The sequence below is a fragment of the Sinohyriopsis cumingii genome, chromosome 14 (genome assembly GCF_028554795.1).
Source record: "Sinohyriopsis cumingii isolate HCF-2022 chromosome 14, ASM2855479v2, whole genome shotgun sequence".
Classification (NCBI taxonomy): Eukaryota; Metazoa; Mollusca; class Bivalvia; order Unionida; family Unionidae; genus Sinohyriopsis; species Sinohyriopsis cumingii.
In genome coordinates this window covers 35,798,085-35,825,642 of record NC_142974.1, presented here as the reverse complement: position 1 = coordinate 35,825,642, position 27,558 = coordinate 35,798,085, and the positions used below count along the sequence as shown (strand labels likewise).

Here is a 27,558-nt window from a genome sequence, read left to right as displayed (position 1 = left end):
GGTAAAATATAAAACTGAGGTGTGCGTATTTTATTTGGGAAGATATCTAGTTCATCATATATAGAACAGTTGTGTACAGAGATTAAATTAATACATTGGCTTATTTTTTCTTTCGTTTCTTCAGAAGGAATAAAGGAAAGTTTTGTGTAATATTCTTCATCATTTAATTGTCTTTCCACTTCTTTAATATAATCCTCCTTATTCATAATTACTATGGTGCTAGATTTATCCGCTTTTTTAATAATAATGCTTTCATCTTGCGATAAGCTACGTAAAGAATTTAATTCTTCTTTAGATATGTTTGTAAAATGTTTTCTTTTAGGACTGCTATTTAAAATTTCTTGTTTAGTTGCTTCAGTATAAAAATCGAGATAAATATCACGTCCACTAGAAGGTGTAAATGTTGATTCTTTTTTATTGTAAAAGGGCTTATTTTGTAGATGGAAACTATTTTCATACTGTGAAGATGTACATGATTGTGAGAAAAATTCTTTTAATTTTAACGATCTTGTGTATTTAAAAATGCTTCTGCTAAATTAATATTATCATGCACTTTGGTTCTAGGACAATATGATAATCCCTTACCTAGAAGAATGTAATCACTATTAGTTAGAATATATATATATATATGTGTGTGTGTGTGTGTGTGTGTGTGTGTGTGTGTTTGTGTGTGTGTGTCTTTTGTCCTGTCTTGATAATATTGTAATATATTGTTAATCCATTCTCAGTCTCCGAGTTTACATAATTTCATAAATCAACGCTAGACCTGGAAATAAACAAGAATATAAGTATAAAACCTTGAACAGCGCTTGTGACCACGTAAATAGTACAGGGTTATGCAAGTACTAATAGTCCAGTTGGTTTGAGCGTTAGTTGAGTGAAAAGACCTCTGAATCCGTCGTTTCCAGGCGTACGGTAACGTGGTCATGTGAAAATGTGCATGTGTCTTTCACGTCTTGAAATAGAAATATATCTATCTCCGGAACAGATACAAAAACGCAACCACTCACTAGCACAGAACATTATGATCACAGTGTTTCATATGGACACTTACCCACTGAGAAGCAGTCTTAATTTTAGTATATGCTGAAGCTTTGAATCAAAATAGATGAACAATGTTGAAATTATAACTATTTCATTTTGTGTATGACATACAGCAGTAGTTTCTTGGGTTATCAATACGATCTGAATTTCAAATAAATTTCGGAATGTCTAAATCGAGAACACCCTATATAAGCATTAGTCAACACCGGTGTATGACTACGCTACCCTTGGTGTTATACTGATATACAATGCACCAAGCTTGGAGAGACTCTCAGGTAGGTGCACTCTGTTTTTCTAGAAGCTACTCCATCCTTGAATTATGTGTGTGATTTCGGGTAACCATCGTAATGTACACAACACACAGCCGCCCACTTAAAACCACAATGCGACATTCTTTATTGTTCACACCCTCTGATCTGGTTGGTCAGTCATACGATAGTACAGTATACTACCGCAAGGCTATAAAATATAGATCATACCAGAACTCAGTGACATACATAGACCACACACCATTAGTTATCCCATACATGTAGTTGACTTAGGTCTCAGTTCTGGATAGGAAACATAGTCATATGTAGGACTCACATTACTAATTCTGATCCGAGTCTCATACTTTTCGGGGAATTTATTATGTTTAGTCTTATTCGTGGACACTAAAGAAGCAGCTGCACACGTGTGTGTGTGTGTGTGTGTGTGTGTGTGTGTGTGTGTGTGTTAAAGCTGTACCGATTAACCGGCCATATTCATAACATAATCGGGCCGATTATTTGAACAATTGGTATAATCGGTATTGCCAGAAATAATCGGTGCCGATGTAAACAAATTTCCAAAATATAAATTCAGTCATAACATTCATCTTGACATGGCTTGCATTTTAAATCAGAATTATATAGTGGAAATTAAGGAATAAACATTTGATACTTGGGTTAATTGAATGATAAGTTATTCTTAAAAGTAAATACTTTTTAACACACTTGCTGTAAACTACCGCTGATTGTCTGCACATAACTAATTATCAATAACATTCATGCACTCATCCCAATCACAGCAGCCAACCAGCCAATGAGTCCTCGTGCAGCTGTTGAACATCCAGCATACACATTTGCCGATAGCTTGGCAGATTTGCTAGCTAGCTAAAATTCCATCTACTACGAAACTATGACTCACTATAGTTAATCTCTTCCTTAGCCAGTCGTGCAATGCTGCCAATCAACGAATTGCGGTCGTACGCTGAAGCAGTTGAACGCTGAAATACAAATATCATGCATCATTGATATTGGCATGCGAGCGCCAGCGACGTTAGCCCTTGATACCCCAGCTGCTGAGCTGCTTCAGCGAGCATCCATCCAACCACGTGGACAACTTAATAGTAACTTACTTGATTTAAAACATTGTTTCAAGAGCGCAAATCGATTGGATTATTAATTTTTTTGCGATTGTACACTAATAAATATGCTACAAAGCCTATGCATAGTGTCGAACTCGAAACACTCAAGTTCAGTCTGGAATTGCTTCGAAGTAAATGCAGTCGACGAGTCCAAAGCAAATTGCACACTTCGCAAAGCATGCATTTCCAGAGGTGGAAAGGATTCTAAAACTTATACGACATTAAATCTTGTCCAGCACTTGCGCTGCAAGAACAAGCATTTGACGACCCGAGAGCTATTAGTTGACACAAAACTATTGAAGAGTTCATCGCAGTAGATGTGCAACCATTTTTCGTTGTTGAAGACATTGGATTTCGACGTCTGATGGCCAAGGCAGAACCGCGCTATAAAATTCCAAGTCGAAGTACTTTTCCACATCTTTGATACCTGACATGCACAAGACGATACAATGCAAGGTTCGTGATTTAGTTTCTGCCAAATCTGACGTTAGATTTACCTCTGATGCGTGGTCAGACCCATCTATCGGCGTGGCCTTGTTGAGTCTTACGGCATACTGGCTGACGGAAGACTTTCAGCTGAAACAGGTGATTTTAGCAGCAACACACACAGGAGAATATTTGGCGAACAAACTGGACAAATTATGCGAGGAATACAACATTCCAAAAACTCATATCCATGTTCTTCTGCGTGACGGAGGTGAAAACATGGTTAAAGCAATGCGTCGGACTGAAATCGACAGCATCAGCTCGTCCAGGATGTCCAGACACGCTGAAAGTCTACATACAATTTGTTGGTTTCGTTATATGAACAAAACCAAGTCTTGGAGGCTTACGCTACTCTCTATGACCTGCCTAGCCTGACAGCCCAAACGTGGGTCTTGATTAACAATATTGTGGACACGTTAGGCCCATTCGCGGACATTACCAAGGAGGTAAGTAATAACCAAACATCAGTGTCCGTCGATCTTCCTATGCTGAAAATGCTCAGAATGTTGCTGGCTCGAGAGCATGAAGCGATTCAACGCATTCAGACAATGCGCCATGATATGTTGACATCACTAAACACATGCTTTGCTGACGTTGGCAGCAAAAAGAAGCATGTCGTGGCCACCGTCTTGGATCCACGATTCAAACATCGCTTATTCAGCGAAGAATTACTTGTGATCATATCCAAAGAATGGCTTAGAGCAGAATTCATCATAGTTGCGCAAGCAGGAGAAACCCGCGACCAAAAAAAAAAAAACTGAAACTGAAACAAACGCCATTGGACCATCAACGTCGCGTCTCTGTGATTTGTTTTCTGTGGCTGTGACGAACCTTTTCGTACCGTTAACGAAACAACCAATGTGGATGATGCCGTTGATGCGATGCTTGAATTGTATCTGGCCAGCCTTCTGTTGCCACGAGAAGAAGACATTCGGCTGGTGGAACGCTCATAGGTTTCAGTTCCCCTAGTTGACCAAAATTAGCTAGACGCTATTTGTCTGCACCAGCTTCAAGCGTTCCGAGCGAGTAGCTGTTTATTGGCGCATTCCAGATTTTTTCATATCGTCATGGATCGTTACTTGGCGAGAAGGGAGAAATGTTACTTTTGCTGAACCAGGCATTGTTATAAAACAAATAATAAGGAAATAATCGGTCTCATAATCGGTATCAGCAATTTTAATAATCAGTTATACGCTATTTCGGCATAATCGGCAAAAAGTGACATTGGAGCAGCTTTAATATATATATATATATATATATATATATATATATATATATATATATATATATATATATATAGTGTGTGTGTGTGTGTGTGTGTGTGTGTGTGTGTGTGTCTTTCCTTTTTCCTATCCACAGGATACCTAAAGATTATAACATTTCTTTGCTTTGTTAAGGCCTGGACCAAGTTCGGGACACCCCTAAGTACGACCAGCAACGAGGCTTGTAAGCTATTTGATGCTACGCTTACCCAGGTAATATTTGCTTTGTCAATTGCCTAAGATACCATGTCACTGTATAAAATGCAACGCGTACCCATGTATTAGTTGCTCTGTTTATTGCCTCAGTTAACATGTCACCGTATAAATGCCACGCTTACCCAGGTATTATTTGATTTGTCTATTGCCTCAGTCAACATGTCAACGTATAAATGCCACACTTACTCAGGTATTATTTGCTTTGTCTATTGCCTCAGTTAACGATGCTATCGCCATATGAATGCCACGCTTGCTCAGGTATTACTTGCGGTCTCTATTACCTCAGTTAATGGTACAGTCACCGTATAAATGCCACGCTTATCCAGGTGTTATTTGCTTTGTCTATTGTCTCAGTTAACGATGCTATCGCCATATAAAGCACACGCTTACTCAGGTATTATTTGCGGTCTCTATTTCCTCATTTACCGATGCAATCACCGTATAAATACTACGCTTACCCGGGCAGTTTTTGCGGTTTCTTTTACCTCCGTTAACGATGCTTGCACCGTATAAATGCTACGCTTACCCAGGTATTGTTTGCACTCTCTATTACCTCAGTTAATGATGGTGTCACCGTATAAATGCCACGCTTACCCAGGTAATATTTGCGGTCTCTTTTACCTCAGTTAACGATGGTGTCACCGTATAAATGCCACGCTTACCCAGGTAATATTTGCGGTCTCTTTTACCTCAGTTAACGATGGTGTCACCGTATAAATGCCACGCTTACCCAGGTAATATTTGCGGTCTCTTTTACCTCAGTTAATGATGGTGTCACCGTATAAATGCCACGCTTACCCAGGTAATATTTGCGGTCTCTTTTACCTCAGTTAACGATGGTGTCACCGTATAAATGTTATTCTTACTCATGTACTATTTGCCGTGTCTATTGCCGCAGTTAACGATACAATTACCGTATGAATGCCACGCTTACTCAGCTAGTATGTGTATTGTCTGTTACACCATTCAATGGTGTTGTGACCGTATAGACGCCACGCTAACCCAGCTAGTATTTGTTGTATCTGTTGCATAATGTAATGATGTTGTCACCGTATAGATGCCACTCGCACTCCATTTTGTTTCGCGTATGTTGTATCATTTAACGGTGTTATATAGATGACACGCGTATCCATCTCGTATTTGTTTTATCGATTGCATAATTTAACGATGTTGCCACCGAATAAATACCATGCCTGTAGAAAAGGTATTTTGCTGTATCTGTTGCCAAATTTGACGATGGCTTCACTGTATAGATATCACGCCAAGTCAAGTAGTATTCGTAGTATCTTTTATATCATTTTAACAACGTTGTCGTGTAAGGATGCCACTCTAGCCAAGGAAGTATTTTGTTGTATATGTTGCCAAATTTGACGATGGCGTCACATCACTGTACAGATATAACGCCGAGCCAATAGTATTAATTGAATCTTTTGCATCATTTAACGACGTTGTCATGTATGGATGCCACTATGACCAGAAAAAGTATTTTGTTGTATGTTGCCTCATATAACGATGTTGGCCCCATATAGATGTCACGGTTCCGATTTTGTGTATGAATTAAGCATTATTTATCAAGGCAGTCACATCATAGATGCCACCCAAGTAGTGTTTGTAAAATATGTTTCATCATTTAAAGATGTCAAGATGCCACGCTTTCCCAAGTAGTATCTGTGGTTTCGATTGCGTCATTTAAAGATGTCAAGATGCCACGCTTTCCCAAGTAGTGTCTGTGGTTTCGATTGCATCATTTAAAGATGTCAAGATGCCACGCTTTCCCAAGTAGTATCTGTGGTTTCGATTGCGTCATTTAATGACCTTAAACGGTAGTAAATATCTGATACATTATTTAACGATTTCTTCCTCGTACATATGCCACGCCTGCGCATATATTATTTCTAGTGTCAGTTCCATAATTTAACTGTATACATACCACGCATGCGTCGGTTGTATTTGTAGTCTCTTCTGAATTATTTAACGATGTTGTCCCCGTATAGATGCCATTATAATCCAGACAGTATCTGTAGTTTGTAGTGTATGTTGCGATATTTGACAATGTTGTCACAGTCAAGATGTCACGTTTCCCCGTATGTTAGGGGCCCCGAGTGGCCGAGTGGTCTGAAGCTCTCTCCGTTACGGATCACTGCCATCTCACTTCTGTCTGCGTGGGTTCGAGTCTCGGATTCGGCCAATGTGTATATGTGAGAAAGCTTGCCAGTAGCTACTCGTGGGTCGGTGATTCTTTCCGGGGTTTTCCTCCACCATTAATACTGGCCGACAGAAACGACGCATCACATCAGGATATGCCACCAGGTAGTTGTTGTTGTAAGGTTTAACGCCATTGTTCAGCACACGATAGGCTATACATGGCGGCCAGTATTAATGGTGGAGGAAGAACCCGGGAAAACCCCCGGAAAGAACCACAGACCCACGAGAAGCTTCTGGCAAGCTTTCTTGCTTACCCACGTTGGCTGAATCCGAGACTCGAACCCACGCAGACAGAGGTGGCCACCAGGTAGTACTTGCTGCGTATATTACAGCATTTAACGATGTCATCGCTGTACAGATGCCACGGCAATACAAGATAGTATTTTAATATCTGTTCCATATAGATGCCACACAAATCCAGGAAGTATGTGTGGTTTGTACTCTTTTTGTTTCCAAAACTAGCCTTTGTTTTTCGTACGTGTTTTGTCGTTTTCTTTCGGTATATTTTGTTCCATTCTCCAGGTCTGGTATATAATCTGCTTTTTATAAAAGAAACAGGGACGGATACAAATGAATCGGCATACTGTCTAAAACTAAAGAGGATTTAAAATAGACCTTCACGCGCCAAGATTTAAAATTATTACCAGTAGGATTAACATTTTGAGGACCTTATTCAAAAAGTGAAAGGTCAAACCTATACATTGTATATAATCATGCAATATATAATGCCACATTCCTCTAATTTATTCTATCATTTCTCACCATTCATCTCCACCTGACTGAAATTGTACCTTGACTTACTAATGATTACATAACATTAGGCCTCCGCTGTCTTTGTAGTATATCGGGTGGTATGACGACCCTAGTATGTGTGGTATGGGGAAGTGTTGTGACGGCATGCTCAAAGCAGACCCAGATTTTGGTGAGTTGTTATAAAGAGTTCTTGCACCTTTTTGAAAACATGTTTTGGAAAGACAGAGAAACCGTATATAAACTTTCTGCCTCTCTATTTTCTCGATTCAGGTTTTCATTTTACAGACTTGAGGACAAAAGCTACTTTAAAATGGATGTCATTCAGGCATCGGTAATAACATTTTTTGACCAGAAAATAGCCATTTCATTGTGGTAACGCTTTGTAATGACACAATCTTCATTTTTCAGTTATTTGACCCTTTTCCTTTGTGATTTATCCCCAAAATGCTATTGCAAGTTTCGTTATCGCCGGTCAGAGTATCGTCTTAAGTAGTTATAACTATACTTTTTATAAAATGTTACTGACATTCCATGAAGGAATAATTGTTGTGAAATGTATAATCTGTCTCTTTTTGCGGAAACTAGTTATGGGTCACGTACTGAAGAACGGGTTGAACGTGCTTGGCACTGGTAGAACCACACGTCTGGACCAAAATTTCTCAAGGGACATCCAAAATATGGAAGACCTAGCTTCCCGTCAGAAACTGACTCCTCGAGAACAGAAGCACGTCGAGGCAGTCAAACTGTGGGCTGATGGGTAACTCTCCCCCCCCCCCACCTCTCTCTCATTTAAACCTCAGCAGGTGTATTTAGGCTTACATTTAAATTGTATTTGCTTTGTTCTTGGTTTTTGTTCCCTGTACATTTTTATAGCTGTTCTTAATGTGTTCTAGTTTTGCACAAATAATGAAAAATAATTATAAATTTTCTGAATGTTAGTGGATTTTTGTGTTCTTTAGTTTCAGTAGCTAAAGTTAATGAAACGTGCATAACAAACGCTTTTCCATTGCTCACGTAGCTTCCCACGATGCTATTAAAGTGTTATATACTTTATTTTTATTTAGAATCTGAACAATTTCTTGTTTGAATTTGAGTTTATATTAGAAGAAGAAAAATACGATTTTATTCGGCTACTATTTCAGGTTTGTTTTCGTCCACTTCCCTATTATATTACATACAACGTTTCATCTGCCATGCTACTTTACATGTAGCGATTTATTGGCCTTGTAGTATGCGACTGAGATTTTACAGCGATTTATTGACCTTGTAATATGCGACTGAGATTTTACAGCGATTTATTGGCCTTGCAGTATGCGACTGAGACTTTACAGTGATTTATTGACCTTGTAATATGCGACTGAGATTTTACAGCGATTTATTGGCCTTGCAGTATGCGACTGAGATTTTACAGCGATTTATTGGCCTTGTAGTATGCTACTGAGATTTTACAGCGATTTATTGGCCCTTGTAGTATGCGACTGAGATTGTACAGCGATTTATTGGCCTTGTAGTATGCGACTCAGATTGTACAGCGATTTATTGATCTTCTAATATGCGACTGAGATTTTACAGCGATTTATTGGCCTTGCAGTTTGCTACTCAGATTTTACAGCGATTTATTGGCCTTGTAGTATGCGACTGAGATTTTAGAGAGTTTTATTGGCCTTGTAGTGAATTAATGAGACTTTGCAACGGTTGGTTTTGGCCTTGTAGTCTGTTATTAAGACTTTAATGGTGCAAAATTTCGTAGAGATGATTTCGCAGTAAATTCTATCGTGCTGAGATGTAACCATTAAGAATGGCGCATCGGCTAGGCTCGCAATATATTTCTGCCTGCAAAGGAGGGGATATGCTCCGTTGCGAGGCATAAGTGAATTTTAGTTAGAGTCTGTTCGATAACGATCAGTCAGATGGAAGTGGCCAATGTTAACGTAAGGTCAAATAGTGGAAATTGAAAGAGCTGAGACAAGCCAGAGAAAACTTTGGGAAATCTTGGGCCATTTGAAACAGGTGTCCTGAAATGATATTCTCCAGAATATGTATTAATACAGGAGGTAAAGAGAGAATTATTCTGACTTCGATGGGATTGTTACATTTTTTTGGCAGCTAGAGAAAGTAATCCCTATCGGCTAAGCTAAACGAGGGATGTGGGCTCCCAGACGAAATATTCAAGGTTTTAAAATAATCTCTCTGGTGAAATTCATCTCTATTTCTCTGAGAAGCCAAACGTTAGCTATGAGGAAATTAATAAGTAATTTCTCTCGTTAAATTAATTGTCCAAGGGACAGGGGTCTGGTAGTTTGAGAGATCGGGAACCAGAGAAGAGATATGGTAAGCGAGCAAGAGCTCGGGAAGCACAAAGGAAAAATAGCTCCATAGCGGTACTGCATGTTGGGAAAAAGCGCAGTCTACAACCAAGACGTTTGATGACCCGAAGAGAGAGAGCGAGAGAGAGAGAGAGAGAGAGAGAGAGAGAGAGAGAGAGAGAGAGAGAGTAGGGGCGGTAAAGATTTTTGATTTACGGGTAACACAAAGCATAGTATTTTCTGTCAGCTTATGTTGAAAGCTTATTTGAATGTTGAATGGTTCCTTTTAGCGAGATGGCAAAAGCATGCGACATTTGGGAATCCATTTTGTTGTACAATCCACTAGACATCTTGGCGCTGAAGTTCGCGCATGACTCGTATTTCTATCTGGGATTTTCTAGTCAGATGAGAGACAGCATTGGTCGTATCCTTCCTCACTGGAAACCAGACATGCCACTTTACGGGTACGACGTCGCCATCTTACTGTAAAAGAGAAATAGCATAATCCATTCGATACACGTAATATTCAGTTATAAGAGATATACTCCAAATAAGAGGATAATTCTAATTGAAAACCAATTACACATAACCAACAAAAATGTTAATGGGAAAATAGACTTGCAAGTTCAACGAATAAATTGCTATTTCATTTAATAAAAATAAAATTATTGACACCTTTATATTTATTTGTGATCATATGTAGGATTGACTGATGTTTTTATATTCGTTTAGTCACTTTATCTGACACAGGAATATATTTTTGACATGCACGATTAAATGCACCAGTGATCACTTAGAGATAGACCTTCAGTCATGCGGAGGATATTGGGAACAGTTATGTAATTACGTATATGAGTCCTTTGTAATGCAGATAGGTTTTTCATCTTTAACTTTTGTAGATACACTTTTCTTCATGCGTACGTTAGCACAGGTGAGACAGAGGGATCACTTGCTCTGATATTTTGTTGAGGTTTTGGTTAAGATTCTTCTATCTGTTCATTTTTTCCCAGCTCATATTTAGATAGCAGAATCAGTACGAATTGCCTTTTCAACTCTATGCATCACAACGTTATGTAACCCTTGGGCAGTGTCCTTAATACAGTATTGAACTCTTTGCATCCCACCATTCTGTAACCCTTGGGCAAAGACAAAGTCATCTAGAAGTCGTTCTCAAGTTTTCAATTTAAGGTTTTCTCTATGGTCACAAATCCCAAGGCAATGGAAGGATAGCTGTAATGCATGGAATGTAGGATCAGTGAAATTTCTTCTGTTATATTCTCACATCTCAATGCTACCTGTGACTTTCAGGCAAGGTGGTCATTTTGAAGATCGTTCTTCAGGTTTGGTTAAAGTTTTTTGGCACGGTCAATAGTTTCTACCTCTGGAAGGGAAGGATAACTGTCATATGAGGTCTATAGAACTAGTGAATTATCTTTTTTTTATATCCATGCATCCCAGTCATCCTCAGATTCCCAAGCAAGGGCATGGTCGTTTAAAAGTGTAGTTTTTGGTTGATGTATCTTAGTGTGGTCATACGTTTGAAAACCTGGGCTGTAGAATCAGCGTCCTTTCAGTTTTGTAAAACCCTGTCTTAGCTGAGACCCTTACACATGATCAGTGTCCTTAATAGAGTCTTAGTTAAGTTTTGGGTTAAAGTCTATCTATTCATAAACCCCAAATTCTGGTAATGCTAGGATCATACTTGAGCTGTAGAAGAAAGTAGTTTTGCCCTTGTTAGGTGCATGCACCTGAGCCGTCATCCTATCACCCAAACATGGTCAAGGTCACTTGAAATTCCTGGTTAAGTTTTTAATTAATGGTCTTATATGGTCATAAGTTTAGAACTCGAAGGAATAGTTATCATACGTAAATTATCCAATCTGTATGCTATGCCAGGATTATTTTTGGAACCCTATCATCCTTCTGACGATCAGGCAAATAAAAAGTCATGGTTATTTGAAAGTAAAACTTTTCATGTAGATTCATCACTTAGTGGAACAGTTATGACTTAGAATTTGTTAATGTTTCTTATTGGCTGATGCAGGTACCTGCTAGGTATGCATTCGTTTGGCCTGGAGGAAACAAACTTGTATCCAGAGGCTGAGAAAACTGCAAAGAAGGTGAAAATAGTTTCTTATTTTGAACGCATTCTATGTTATGAAGGAAAATTACTAATGTCTTTCACTTTGATCCCGTATGTAAAGTTATAGATTTATCTATAGGTCTACACGAAACAACAATCTAACCCAACCGAACCTAAAATCTGCTGGTAATACAAAGGCTTATAATATGGAGAAGAAAAACAAAGAAATTAATGTCAAATTCTTACTGGAAACTGTTTATCAAAACATACCAATTGCAAACCTCTTTAGATTTAACATAATAGTTTTTGTTGGACCACATTAAAATAGTATCGCACAGACAAAAGTTACCTAAACGAACATAAAATGAACTGAACCTATATTCAATCTCGTTCAGTAGCGGGGCAGTCAAACCTGGGAAAGGGGAATGGGTGGTTTTGGAAAGAGTAATATACGGATATAAATAATCAAGTGACATAACATGGATAAATAAATAAAAAGTACATTCAAAAGAAGTAACATTTATTTTTAAAGCTGGTAATATATTCCAAAGTGATAATAACGTCCAGATTTTGTTCTATAAACTTTAGTTTCTTATAGAACAAATATTTTAACTAATAAAAGTATCTGAGAAGAAATGCTGAATATGTGCAAGGGACATAACTTTTCTCAGGAAGAAACATCTTGTGGTAGTAAGATTCATAACATTGGTATCATGTCATGAATTGTAAACAATAGTATTATTAGAGTTTTCTTCCTTGTCAGGGGCTTGAGATTAACCCCAAAGACGCCTGGTCGACTCACACCGTTGCTCACGTGATGGAGATGACAGGGCGTCAGGATGAGGGTATTCGATTCATGTCTGGTACAGAGAACGATTGGGCTGTGAGTACCTATTAACTTCTAAAAGTTTTACTTGTTTAACATTATGTTCATCTATGTCCTACACACAAACAGCAACTTACACAAAAACAACAGCAAACAAATTCAGTCATCTTGAAAATGCTTTTTAACTCTTGAAAGCTCAGATATTTTCGCTATGATGCAAGTAAAGTGAAGTAAACCGGAAGACCTGGAGTAAATCACGGATTTTTAATGGATAGTCACTAACCCTAGTATCAAGTAATAAAACCAGGGACCTCAGGAGTACAAAACAAAAATCGTCCTCTGCTGTTCAGCGAAGGCTCCATTGATGCATACTGACTAGGCTCTTTTTTCAGGACTTGGCACAAATCGACTATCGTGGTTATCATTTCTGACTTCATTACTAAATTCTCAAATGGACAATTTACCATCCTCAAAATATTTATAGAAAAGTTTTTATGATATAATAATTCCACTTTTTATGAATTGATTGGATGTAAACGGTCACGTGATAATGATCTGGAATTTTGTACACATCGATACATTCTGCGGACTACTTTTGTTTCCCTGTTTCCAGATCATCTGATGTGACGTTTTATCATTATCAACGCCGTACACCCTCATAATAACAACAATATCCCACACAACCACTCCTGTGATTTCCGATAAAAAATGACAAGCCACATATTAAAATATACCATTAGAAGTTAAAAACACTGTAATTCCACAGACCTTCCTGCTCTCCAACACTCACCCCTTTTGCTGAAGAAGGCATATGGCAGGCTTTAGAAGCCAATGTTCGGAAAATATTGCATTTCACCTCGACAACATGTTACAGCAGCGATTATTAAAGGTCGGGGTCATATGTCAAATGATATCACTAAAAATGGACCCGATTTTGCTTTTGAAAGATCGAAATGCGTAGAACATAACAACCACGTTGCTATAACAACACGTGTCATACGCAAGCGTAATTTTAGAAAAAAAATGGAATATTCCTGGTTTAACCGCAACAACTGTTTTTTATATATTAAAGTAATGGTCATAGCAATATATCGATGGCATGACCCGCTATAACATGCTACCCCGTATCACTGTATAAAAATCAATGAATCTTGGCTGGCGAAGATAGGGCTGTGTATTCTATCGCAGTTAAGAGGCTAATGAAAGAAAACTTCCATGTACATAAAAGTGAATGTTTTGTTGGTTAAATCAGCTGATTTGATGTTAGAAAGGAAGTAAATTGGAATTATAAGGATTAAATGATCATGGTTGGGTATTTATCGATTTGTAAATTTTGCCTAATCACTCACAAAGTTAACATAAAGTCCTTCGGACTTTATTTACTTTGTGAGTAATTAGCTAAAATTTACACATCGATAAATACCCAACCATGATCATTTAATCCTATACTGTTATTGATATAGTCTTGTTTTAAAATTAAAAAGGCTTTGAAGAAACTTTTCCCCACAACATTAAATGTAAAGATTTGCCAGATGAAGATCGAGTAAATTTGCATCTTTAATTCCAAATTGAAGTCATGCAGAATGTATTTGACCAGCTGATTTCCATTAATATCTTGATGATATTCAAAGAACATGGGAAATTTTAATTTATGTCGTTAATATATTTCTAATAATACATTTTCAGGGCCCGATATTAGCGGTAGCACAGTTTATTCACTCAACCACAGTAAAAAAAAAACATAGAGGTATACCACGCAAAATAACTTGGCAAAAACTATTCAAAGAAATTAGTTTGCATGGTTTTTTTTTGGTTTAAGGTTCTTTTGTGTTAGCCAAACGCTCCAACAGTCACAAACGGGAAACTGCATATTTTACATTGCATCGAAATATAAGAATTACATAAATTTATTATGATTACGTTATTGATGCATCCTTTCCATACAACTACTTTTTCTATGATGATAAGAATAATTTTTATATTTTTTCCCTTACGAGAATGAACAAATAATTGAATACACGTGGATATATCCAAGCAGAATGCCGTCCATTTGTTAGGAATTAAAATCTCTGATCATGGGCATCTAAGATCTGAAAATTTTCCGCCTTATTATTGATTTCAACATTACATTGAGGACCGATTAATTAGGAACAATTACCCAACTTTCGACTGATGAGACCGTAATAGGAGCTGTTAAATACAACGCTCCGAGTCAGATGGCTTCGTTTGATGGGAACACACCTTTTCCAAGCCGAAACTAACAGTATCCTCTGATGCTAATATTTTATAACAGTGTCTACAATAGCCACTGCTTTGATCATGCAGAACATCCGCTGAAGTCAAGTCTTTATTTGGGAGAGGCCATTTAATTGGGGGGAGGGGGCAAAGGACGTGTTTTGAAAGATGTTTCTTGCTCTGACTTTCTTACATAAAGGACAGTGTGCCATTTCTTTTCTTACTTTAAATAATTCGCGTCACCTATACTTTAACATCTTGTATTTCAAAACGAGGCACAATTCCCTCCTTATAAGACGGGCAAAATGTGGCGTTTTATATGTGTTCAGCCACCAGAAAAAGCAGAGGTTGAATGAAAATAACATAAAAGAGAGGAATAATTCTTATGATGAGGAAAAGCGTAATCGAAACTTTCAGAAGACATGGAGAGAAGACAGGGAATGGCTGAATTTTGATGAGGAAAAGAACGTTATGCAGTGTAACTGGTGTACGTAATTCGCAAATACAAACACAGAGAAAACATCCGGTTTTGTTGCGGGTTGTTCAAACTTTAAAATGGAATCAGTAAACGTACAAGAAAGCTGTGGGTAATACAAAAAGAGTTCAGAGAGAAAGCAAATATGCAGATACCACCAGAAGAATCGATCGCTGGTAAGATCTTGGAAAGTTAAAATCGGAATGTGTTTGACTGGCTCGTTAATTTGTTTAGAAATGCACATGCTATTGTAAAGAACAGAAGACCCATCACTGATTTTATATGGATGTGTCAGCTGGATGAGACGAAAGGAGTTGATGTTGGAGAGACTTACAGGAATGATAAACAGGTTGTTACATTTACTCACCACATGGCTGAAAGCGAAAGGCAGAGAGTTGTCAAAGGTGTGAATGAAGCAATGTTTCTTGCAGTAGTGTGCGACAGTTGTACTGACAGTACAATTCAGGAGGAGGAAATTGTCTATATAAATGTTTGCAAAGAAGGAGAGATTAAAGCATCGTTACTAGCAATTGATAGTGTAGAGAAGATAGATGCTGAAGGTGATAACCACTGCACTGGATAATGCTGGAATCACTGATTGGCAGAATAAGTTTGTTGCATTTGGTAGTGACGGATCAAGTGTAATGATGGGCAAAAATGCTGGAGTTGTATCTAAACTGAAAAACATCCAAACCAGCTTTACAGGGTATTCACTGCTTTTCACATCGGCTTGAGTTGGCATATAAAAATGTAGTGACAAAACCCTCCCGTGAAACGGAGACGAACACTCTTTTGATGAACCTGTATTATTACTACCACAAGAGTCCCTTCAACAGAAGTAAGTTAAAGAGGTCATCTGCTGATCTAGACGTATCACCAGTGATGCCAAGCAGGTTGGAGGCACACGCTGGTTACCACACACTGAGAGAACTCTTAGCTTCTGGATAGGATATACAGCCATCAAGAACCACCTTGAAGAGGTATTATAATATAATTTAATTTAACATTTAAATACTCATTAAAAATATAAAATGCTTTAAATGCACGGCACTGTCACTCGCATATAAGGCAATTGAATTGTAATGTAACAACTTATCACATGAAAATATGTTCCATTAATAAGTTTAATTGTGCAAAGTTTTGTTGTAAAAATTGCTTTCATTTTTTAACTTATAATAAAAGGGTACGTGTATTACTACTGCTTATTTATATTTCATCCAAGAAGAAATGTTAGATTTTTATCAAAAGTTGTTTGTGTTATCAACTTCCTTCACAGAAAGGAGCTGCATCAGATGCACTTTCTAAGGCCAAAGGTTTATTGGAAATAATTAGAGAACCTGCTACATTCAAATGTATGCTGTTCATGACAGATCTTATATCGCTTCTGTCCAAACTGTCATTAATGCTGCAATACACACGTGCTTCAGTTGCTGATATCAAGCAGAAGTTGGATGCCACCATTTCCATTGTGAAGAAGTACAAGTTCAAGTGATGTGAATTGACTGATTGATTACTTGAAGCAGGATTTATACTTCTGTACTTCTGCATTTCATATGTTAATGATATTTATGAAATAAAATTGCTGTTTAATCTCAATACAAGCGTGTGACATTGTTCTGTTGACAGAACTGGTAAAGATTTGGCAGGACTAGTAAATTGCTCAGTATACTACTCCTTCTGGTTGCAAAGACATTTATGTTAAATTCGAGCCCTGATTTTGGTTGGCTGCCCCCAGTAATGACTTGATAATGCTCAAACAGCAGATTGTGGCTGGCTGTTTCCAGTGAGGACATAATTATATTCAGATAGCAGCTTCTGGTTGGCCAATGCCCATTGCTGGCTTGATGTTACTCAGATGGCACCTTTTGGTTGGCCAATTCCCGTTGATGCCATGATTATATTCAAACAGTATGTTCACATATAACCTTTGCATTGGCAATTTGTCACTGATGACATGATTATATTCAGATAGCAACTCTGATTGGATAGTTCCTAATGAAACAGTGCCGATGGACTGAGATGGTACATTCCAGAGCCGGGGCCCCGAGTGACCGAGTGGTCTAAAGCGCTCACCGTTCCGGATCACTGCCATCTCACTTCTGTCAGCGTGGGTTCGAGTCCAAGGCTCGGCTAGTGTGGGTACGTGGGATAGCCTCCCAGTAGCTTCTCGTGGGTCGGTGGTTCTTCCATGGGTTTGCCAGGGTTCTTCCTCCACCAGTTATACTGGCCGCCATGTATAGCCTATTTGTGCTGAAAAATGGGGTTAAACCCTAGAACAACAACATTCCAGATCCTCATCTGCGCTATCTGTATCTGCTTAAATAATACGCTACTTTGATCACATTGACACAAGATTGCTGATGCAAAAAATCCTGCTTCACAACCATTTATGAATTCTGTTAAGGAAATATATACCTGCAATATAAGTTTAAAATATTGCACCCGGTATGAAAACGAGGCAAGTTTTTAAAATGAAAATACAACTACAGTGTGTAGAAACTAATTTCCCGTTCTCCTTTAAAACTTCATTTCTGATCATACCTGTAAGAAAGAAAAAGCTAAGGTTTGGTGAATAGATATATAAAAAAAAGCTGATTTACAAATAGAAACGTAAATAAATATTAACAGCGATGGGTATAGGTATTGAAAAAGTTATGAATATTACGTCAGTGCATCCCGTCAAAATTGTTGCCATGCACATCCTCACACTCTTTTAGCTAGATTATCCAGTTATTATATATGCCATTCAGTGTTTACATTTTCATATGTTGTTCATACACTGGAAAATTGCACTTCCATCTTCATGACGGATTTCAAATCGTCTACTTGTCATCGAATATGATAAAAGAATTAAACCAGCAGTGATTTAGAGCTAAATCAGAACAGTGTGGAGGATGCAGCACAGATAGGACCCTGTGCTGTTTTAGGAAGCCCGTCATGACTGCATATGTATGCATTGTTGCATTGTCACGAAGTAGATGCTTGCTTCGCGTACCGATCTGCGCATGGGTGGTTAGGTAATGTTCCACAACTTAAGACAACACTTTTGTGGCATCAGAAATTTCCAGTGATACTAAAATGGTGAAAGATACCGGTACCTAGTTGACCAGGTCTTTTTCATCGAAAAATAACGCGCGTAGAGCATTCGTGACAGTCCAACTACTTCGTATGATTTGTGGTCTCTGCTCATTTTCTCCAAATCAGACTTTATTACTTTCATGTCTGGTTCACAAATGCAGATTCATGTGACAGTTTATTCAAAAGTTTATGGTCGCTTTGTCATATTTGGTGAGTAGCTGCATGGTGACTTGAACCCATGGCTGTTATTGATTGACTCTCAATTATTGTGTGACCCATATTACACAAAACGTTCTGACCTTCAAATGATTTTTCAGTATATTAAAAGCAGCTGATGATTTAATGGCAGGGAAAAAAGAAATATCTTCTGCTGTATATCGAACATAATGTGTCCCCTGTGAAACAGCCACTTATCGCTCACCAATCGCAGATAACAGTCTTTCAGAATGTGGGTCGTCTCCCTTGGATTCACTACCAGTCTTTTTAACTATGAAACCACCATAACAGCGTATTTTACAACAAAGAATTACAGCCATATACTTTATCCAGGTCGACCTCAACATCATTTGGAAAGTTCTCTGTGGGCGCCCGCATTTTATAGTATGCTTTTTGCTCATTAGCAGAATTGTTCTCCTCCGGTATTTTCACGTCACTATAACAGTGAGTTACGTCACACTCACATATGAGCAGATCTCTGAAGTGCTGCACGTGCAGCTGTAGATCGTTTTATGAAGCATCATTTGGTTTAACGATCGGCATGAAATACACTGACGGGTTCAAAGAAAGCCATAAAAAGAACTTCAAAAATTGTCAAAAAACGCCCCTTGTACATTGATGCAATGTATCGCTGAAAGTAGTAACATTTTTTTCAGATCAGAAGTACATCTAGATTGCCACAGCAATAATATGAAGTTACCTCAAGCTAAGTTGCTTTAACACAAATAAAGGTTTACAAATCAACCACCATGCTTATTAAATTTGTGTCCACAGAAATGTGGAATGCTGGCCTGTCACAACTATTGGCACTGGTGTCTGTACAACATAGAGAAGGGTAATCATGAAGAGGCACTGGGGATTGTGGATTCACAGGTACGTTATTTGTAACTTGGGGTGAATTCATTTGTTACCTATTTCGGTATCTTTGTTTCAAACGTCTTTAGCATATATATTTTCCAGAAGAGTTATATAACTAATAAAATAACTTTTAACTTATAAAATATATATTTTCCAGAAGAGTTATATAGCTTATAAAATAACTTTCATGTCAAATTTATGATGGGATAAGGAACAGAAGTGTCAACAATGTGGCTGTCAATAACGATAATTGAATTTGATCGAGACCATTAACCACGGACCTGACATTAGACTTACAAACCCGCTGATATATTTGTGACTGGCATATTTAGAATCCACGCTTGGAGTTCGAGAATGTCGTAAAATATTCTTGCAAAATAATAAATCGGGTGGATGCCATTTTCTACATTCACAAAATACCTAAGAATTTAAATGTTACGTACATTACAGCTGGGTAGGATATGCACTTGTCATTTGTTTATTATCACTAAGTATTGCAGAACAAGACATGTCTAAAACTCTTTGATACTTAAATTTAGTGACAGTGTTACCCTGGTGGACGAAGAGACTAGGAAATCCATTCGGTCGAAGTGATCTTTTATTCAAGATATAGTTTTGATTGAATTAGCCCTCAAATCTGACAAATAATTACCATATCACTGCACCTTATGAAATCACCCCAAAATAGGTTCTGGTATAAGTAATTTCATTCACCTTAAATGACTTAAAATGATTAACTTATGTCGAATTTTTTTTGTTCGTACACAGATTTTGCCCAGAGCTAAAGCGTCTGGAGCCATGCTGGATAATGTGGATGCCTGTTCAGTACTATACCGATTGGAGATGGAAGGTAAACACTTCTTATCCTTGGCTTTAGCTAACAGGATATAACAGTTATTCTCTGGAATTTATACATTATACTTATATCCTACATGTTATAGCTTATCATGGGCTCTTACTGTTACTTTTTACGGCCTGTTTTCAAGACATGATATTACCGGTTAAAGTTATTCTCTCTGTCTTCATATGCCCTCGTTCTCCATATCTTTGAGGTAGCGCCAAATCCGTAGCATACGAAATGCATATCTAGTTATCATGTCCTCAAAGACCATGGGGACACAGCATGTAGCATGTCAGATCCTTCCAGAACGTCTCTGGCAGGCTGCCGTGGTGTGACTGTGGGCAGATTGTTTCAGTGCGAGCTTATAAGCCGTTAAACAACAAACAAACAAATCATTAGACCGATATCGAATCATATCGACTTTTGAGACTATTCTTCCATCTCCCTATTCGTAAGTAGTGTGCTTTACTTCTTTCTGCTGGTTGTTGTTGTTGTTGTTGTTGTAGGGCTTAACGCCATTTTTCAGCACACGATAGGCTATACATGGCGGCCAGTATTAATGGTGGAGGAAGAACCCGGGAAATCCCCGGAAAGATCCACCGACCCTCGAGAAGCTACTGGCAAGCTTTCTCACATATCCACTTTGGCCGAATCCGAGACTCGAACCCATGCAGACAGAGGTGAGATGGCAGTGATCCGTAACGGACAGCGCTTTAGACCACTCGGCCACTCGGGGCCCCTCTTTCTGCTGGCAAAATATATACAACTTTTAGTGTTCAAGTTGTCTTCCTCAGATCGGAAATGTGAGGCGTTAAGAAATAAGGGACGAATCAGATGATTTTAACCATGAAATTCATGCCACCATGAAATGTACAAAACAGGATTGGCATACAGTTCTTGAAACGTTGTCATTGATTTAGCGTATTGTTTGCACACCATTTGATACATTAGTAATGTGAACTCATATTGTTACGTCCCTAATCGGTATCTTACCGTTTTCCAAATGTGCCTTTTTGTTTGCCAATGCCTACTATTTCCAGAGCGAGCAATATGAGAGTATTTCCTAATGGTTTTGTTAGAGTTCTGTCTCCTACTGTATTTGCGTGCAGTTTCTCCGTACTGTAAAAGACATTGCAAGCACTGTACCTGGATAGAAATATAATCTAACTCTCAGGATATGTTTTTGTGACCGCACAATAAGCAATTTTAGCAGTGTTATCTGACTATGCAAACGAATCAATGAAGGGTGCCTGGTGCTGAACAGAAATAGGGCCACAATCGCAATTGTATGTCGATCCAATTTAGAGTCTCAATGTCAAGACCTCTAACATCAGACTGACAGGTCTAACATCAAACTGATATAAATCCCAGATATTTGGGTGATATATATCGTATGTCGGTCCGATTTATATTAAGTAGTGTCATTCCGTCATGATCCAAGATGTCTGACCGATTTCGACTCGTTTTTATTGTTGCTACTAGGTCATACCTCATTAAAAGCAAGATACTATAAACTTGAAGTGTAAAGTCCGAATCACGGTATCACTTTGTATGCTTCATTACAAGAAACATATTTACAATTGCTATTGAAGGCGCAAACGTGAAGGACAGATGGCAAGATCTGTACGAGATCTGCAGATCCCACACTGATGATCACATCTTGGTCTTCAATGACATTCATATCCTTATGTCTTTACTGGGGGTCGAGGACAAGACGGTCACACACAAAATGATGGATTCAGTTCGAGATTTTATTAAGTAAGTTAAAACCTGCTATATGTTCTAAATCACGTTACTAAAACAAAGTACCTCAGAGTGTTTGTAGAGTAAAAAGTGTTCATAACAGACAAATTTACTTAGAAATATTTCAATGTTGCATTGCAAAGTGATGGCAATTTTTGTTCATGAATTGTTGTTTGCAAATAGCTTTATTATAGAATCTTTACTAATTGATGTGGAGTAACGTCTCTTCTCTTGTACAAAGAAGCTCACTATTTGTATGGCCTTGCTTGCGTATTATGCGATTTACCCCTCCCCTTTCGCGTTAAGGATTGCCTCCCTGTAGCGGTAATTTACTAGAGGCTTAATGAGTATTTGCCAAAATTAAAGATGGGTTTAAATACATTATTGTCATTAGGTTGATGTAAAGATCTATATCTATTTGTAATGAATAAAATTATCTAAATTTTCATCATAACGTGTATCAGCTAAAACAGTAAAAGTGTCATCTCTTTATTATTGGGGGAGAGAGTTCCTTGAAAGGGAAACAAGCTACACAATATTGAAAAAGTGAATTTCCAGCGAAAACATCCTAACTAATGGGAGCAGATTGAAGAATACTTTACAATAGCAATGATCGCGAGACATACTAATCATATGGAAAGAAAGAAAATTGGATTTTACAAATTAATTATTCAGTAAGTGTTTGATGAAATTATATGAAATGAGCATGTCTGCGCTCATCATTTCAGAGCTGGCAAGGGAGATAACCGCGACATTACCGCTTCAGTCGGGCTGCCTATTTGCGAGGCACTGATTGCCTATGACGATGGTGACTACGCCAAGGCGACCGAGTTGATGTATCCAATCAGATACAAGATCGTTACCATTGGAGGTAGTCATGCACAGGTGCGGCGTCAGTCTTCAAAAGAGTATTATTACTTTCGGACATATAATCCGAATGTCCTACGAAATTAATTAATATCAGAGACCGGGAAATAATGTTGACGATGCATTTACGACAGACATTACTTTGTCAGTTATAGGAAATGTGCTATTCATGCTATTCATGATGGATTACTACATTCGTAGTTTGTTTATGTATAGTGCTAATTTGTTGTTAAGGCGATCGTTGCTGTTGACGGTGATTTGCTGTTGATAACGATAGACTGCGACATGCATGGCTTTGTCTTGTGTAGGAAGCATTTGCTCTTAATGATAAACGACAGATATAGCGTTCATGGCAATGGATTACGATAGACGAAGCTTTGTTTGGTATAGTACACATTTTCTGTTCATAACGATGGTTTACGAAGGGCATAGCTTCGTGATGCATACGATGCATTTGCTGATGTTGACGATGGATTATGGCAGACATAGCTTGGTCATTTGCTCTTGCTGGCGATGAATTATGGTAGACATAGCTTGATCGACACAGCTTTGTCATTTGCTGCTGCTGACGGTGAAATATGGCAGACATCGCTTTGTCATTTGCTCCTGCTGACGATGAATTATGGCAGACAGAGTTTTGTAATTTGCTGTTGCTGACAATGGATTATGGCAGTCATAGCTATAGTTGGTATTGGACACATTTGCTGTTAACGAAGATTGATTACGACCGACATGATTTTGTCAGATATATAACACATAAATTGAATGATGACATATTTACTGCTAAGGCGATCGTTGTTAATGGCAATGCATTACGATAGACAGATTTACCGGTTATATTGCACATTTGATGATAACGTTATCTTTGTTGATGGCGATTGATAATAATGCTAGGGATTGGGCACACGCACTGTTGTTGATGATAGCTTTCGACAAACATAGTCTTGACAGCTAAGCATGACTACGGATTACGGCAGACATAGCTTGGACAGGTATCTGAAACATTTGCTCGTAAAATGATCACTGTTGATGACGATGGATTACGACGGACGTTGATAAGTCAGGACGCATTTGTTGCGGATGACGATGGTATATGACAAACGTTGTTTCGCCAAGTATAGAACATACTTATCGTTGATGACCACGGATTACGACAGAAGTAGCTTCGACAGGTGTGGTTCACATTTGCTGATAAGGTGATCGTTCCTTTTGACGATGGATAACGACAGCTGTAGCTCTATCAGGTATAGGACACATTTGCTGTAGATGACGATGGTTTACGACCCACGTAGCTCTGTCAGGTATATATATATATATATATATATATATATATATATATATATATATATATATATATATATATATATATTTGATGTAGATGACGATGGTTTACGACCCACGTAGCTCTGTCAGGTATAGATATATTTGCTGTAGATGACGATGGTTTACAACCCACTTAGCTCTGTCAGGTATAGATATATTTGATGTTGATGACGACGGAGTACGACAGACGTGTGTCTGTCAGGTATACAACACGTTTGCTGTTCATGACCACGGAATACGATAGACATGCCTTTGTCAGGTATAGGATACATTTGCTGTTCATGACGACTGAGTGCAACAGACATAACTCTGCCAGTCATACAATATATTTTATGTGATAGCGATGGATTACGACTCGCGTATCTTTGTTAGGTATGTAACACATTTGCTGTTGATGATTACGGAGTACGACATACACACCTCTGTCAGGTATGGAACATATTTGCTATAGATTACGATGGTTTACGACACACCTAGCTCTGTCAGGTATAGGACACATTTGCTGTTGATGACGACGGAGTGCGACAGGCATACCTCTGTCCGGTATATGACACATTTGCTGTTGATGACGACGGAGTGCGACTAACGTAGCTTTGTCAGGTATAGGACACATTTGCTGTTCATGACGACGGAGTGCAATAGACATGACTGCCATTCATACGATATATTTGCTGTGATAGCGATGTATTACGACTCACGTAGCTTTGTTAGGTATAAAATACATTTGCTGTTGATGACCATGGTTTACTAATCACGTAGCACCGTCAGGTATATGACACATTTGCTGTTTATGACCACGGAGTACGACAGACATGCCTCTGTCAGGTATGGAACATATTTTCTGTAGATTACGATGGTTTACGACGCACGTAGCTCTGTCAGGTATAGGACACAGTTGCTGTTGATGACGACGGAGTGAGATAGACATACCTCTGTCCGGTATAGGACACACATGCTGCTGATGACGATGGTTTATGACTAACTTATCTTTGTCAGGTATAAAACGCATTTGTTCTTAATGACAAGGGATAACGACAGACGTCTTTTCCAGGTATAGAAAAAATGTGCTGCTAAAGACAAGGATAACGACAGACATGTCTTTTCCAAGTATAGGACACAACAGATAACGACAGACTAGGACACAACAGATAACGACAGACATGTCTTTTCCAAGTATAGGACACAACAGATTACGACAGACATGTCTTTTCCAAGTATAGGACACAACAGATAACGACAGACATGTCTTTTCCAAGTATAGGACACAACAGATAACGACAGACATGTCTTTTCCAAGTATAGGACACAACAGATTACGACAGACATGTATTTTCCAAGTATAGGACACATTTGCTGTTGATAACAACAGATTACTACAGACATTGCTCTTCCAGGTATCGGACAGTCTTGGTGTTATGATGATCGTTGTTGCTGACGATGGTTTGCAACAGACACAGCTGTGTCAAGTGTTGAATTAATTTGCTCTTAATGTCTAAAATAGGATATAAACGTAAGTTTTAAGTAAACGTCATCAAGGTTAAAGTTATATGCCCTAAGGTAAGGTTATTTATGTGCCAGTTTTAATGGTGTACAAACGGGGTAATGTTTTTGTTCTTCTAGAGAGATTTATATAACCAGTTCCTCATACATGCAGCACTGAAGTCTCCAAAGAAAGAACACCATAAACTTGCTAGGTAACCTCTCTCTCTCTCTCTCTCTCTCTCTCTCTCTCTCTCTCTCTCACACACACACACACACACACATACAACGCAAGACCCAAACCAGTGGATAAAGATGGCATTTTCCATTGCATTCGTTTAAGTATCTCAAATCTCTTTAAAGCAGACGCAAGATCTGTGGTTCGCATATACATTTTCACCTGGTACTACTCCTTGTTTACATTTATTTGGAAGGGTTTATCTGGTAGTACTTTATGTTTACATTTATTTGGAAGGGTTTATCTTTGTAAAATGTATTATCATTATTTTTATATTTACGTGTTTACTAGAAAGTCATATGTATGTTTGTTGCAAAAGATTTTTGTTCCTGAATTATTATTTGTACTGCAACATTTTTACAGTTTTATAACATTACCTTTATTGTGCACCATATGGTCATTATTATCCTGGCTTTCATTTACTTTCTACATTGATGTGTGTCCTCAGATGCCTTTACTTAAAATTTCGCAGATGAAATACCCAGAATAAAAACGTCCGCCCATATACTTACTTGGAGTTCTGGCTACTTCTTTCCCCTCTCCTTCTTTCCCCATTTCTTAATTCCTAATAGTAATGGCATATTTGCTTCCATTCTTTCAGGCATCTGTTGATGGAGCGGAAGGCCTTGAAACCATGCGCCCCTCTCACTGATCGTTTAATTGAGCGTGCTATGGCAGTTCATATTGAATAATTCATAATCAAGCTTACATTGATTGTTGTAACGTATGATTAATAAAGGTGCAATGTGTCAAATATTGACATCTCTTGGTCAGGGTTCACTAATTTCGTGTGTGAGGGAGAATGGAGTCATCTGACATCAGAAAAGAAATGCAAAAGGCTGCATACCTACATGAACATGTGTTCTTTATGTAAACAATTACAAATTCGGTCAACACACTACAGTCTCAGCGTTCCTTGTATATGCGGAAAGCACAAATGTGTATGAACTAATTCATTACAGTATATGGAAAAATGGGAATTCTGGACCACAATCGAAATTTAAAATAGTAATAAAAAAAATTGGGCAACCTAAAAGATAAATACATACAAACTTGGACAGACCACTCCGGTGGTCTAGTGGTTAGAGCGTCCGCCTCGGAAGTGGGAGTTCGTGGGTTCGATCCCCGGCTGAGTCATTCCAAAGACTTACAAAAATGGTACTAACAGCTGCCTCGCTAGGCGCTCAGCATTAAGATCTAGTGTTCGGACTGGTTGGCCTGTTGTCAGGATCATGTGCCTGGGTGGGACATTATGCTACATGTCTGCGGCATGATGCCCCAGTGCTAGACATCACTATAAACTGCCACAGACATCGTAGCGATATGACTGAAAAATTGTTAAAGCTACTTTAAAAATCCTAATCACACACACACACACACACACACACACACAGATCATCTGATCATAATATATTGGTCAGCTGTCCTACCGGCCATCTATAACATAGAATATATTGCCCAGCTCTCCTGCCGGCCATCTATAGCATAGAATATATTGCCCAGCTCTCCTACCGGCTTTCTGTTACATATAATATATTGGTCAGCTCTCCTACCGGACATCTATTCATAACATATTGCTCAGTGCTAGCTGGCATTTGAAAAGAATCCAAATTTCCTATGAAAATACTAAACATAGA

General features: G+C 38.3%; 1 protein-coding gene across 2 annotated transcripts; it reads left to right on the top strand.

Annotated features, from left to right (window-relative positions):
* The first annotated feature begins 1,051 nt into the window (after positions 1-1,051).
* Positions 1,052-26,681, top strand: LOC149783570 (tetratricopeptide repeat protein 38-like). Of its 2 annotated transcripts, XM_089931833.1 has the most exons (13): positions 1,053-1,319; positions 4,315-4,392; positions 7,441-7,522; positions 7,939-8,110; positions 9,950-10,123; positions 11,704-11,779; positions 12,506-12,625; positions 19,347-19,445; positions 20,199-20,280; positions 21,864-22,029; positions 22,743-22,899; positions 25,825-25,898; positions 26,523-26,681. In XM_089931833.1, exons 1-13 carry the CDS (start codon positions 1,293-1,295, stop codon positions 26,611-26,613), a joined length of 1,398 nt encoding a protein of 465 aa, XP_089787959.1. In that variant the 5' UTR covers positions 1,053-1,292; the 3' UTR covers positions 26,614-26,681. The 2 variants fall into 2 exon arrangements, with proteins under 2 accessions (XP_089787960.1, XP_089787959.1); XM_089931834.1 differs by lacking the exon at positions 9,950-10,123 and having other exon boundaries at positions 1,052-1,319.
* The last annotated feature ends 877 nt before the right edge of the window (positions 26,682-27,558 follow it).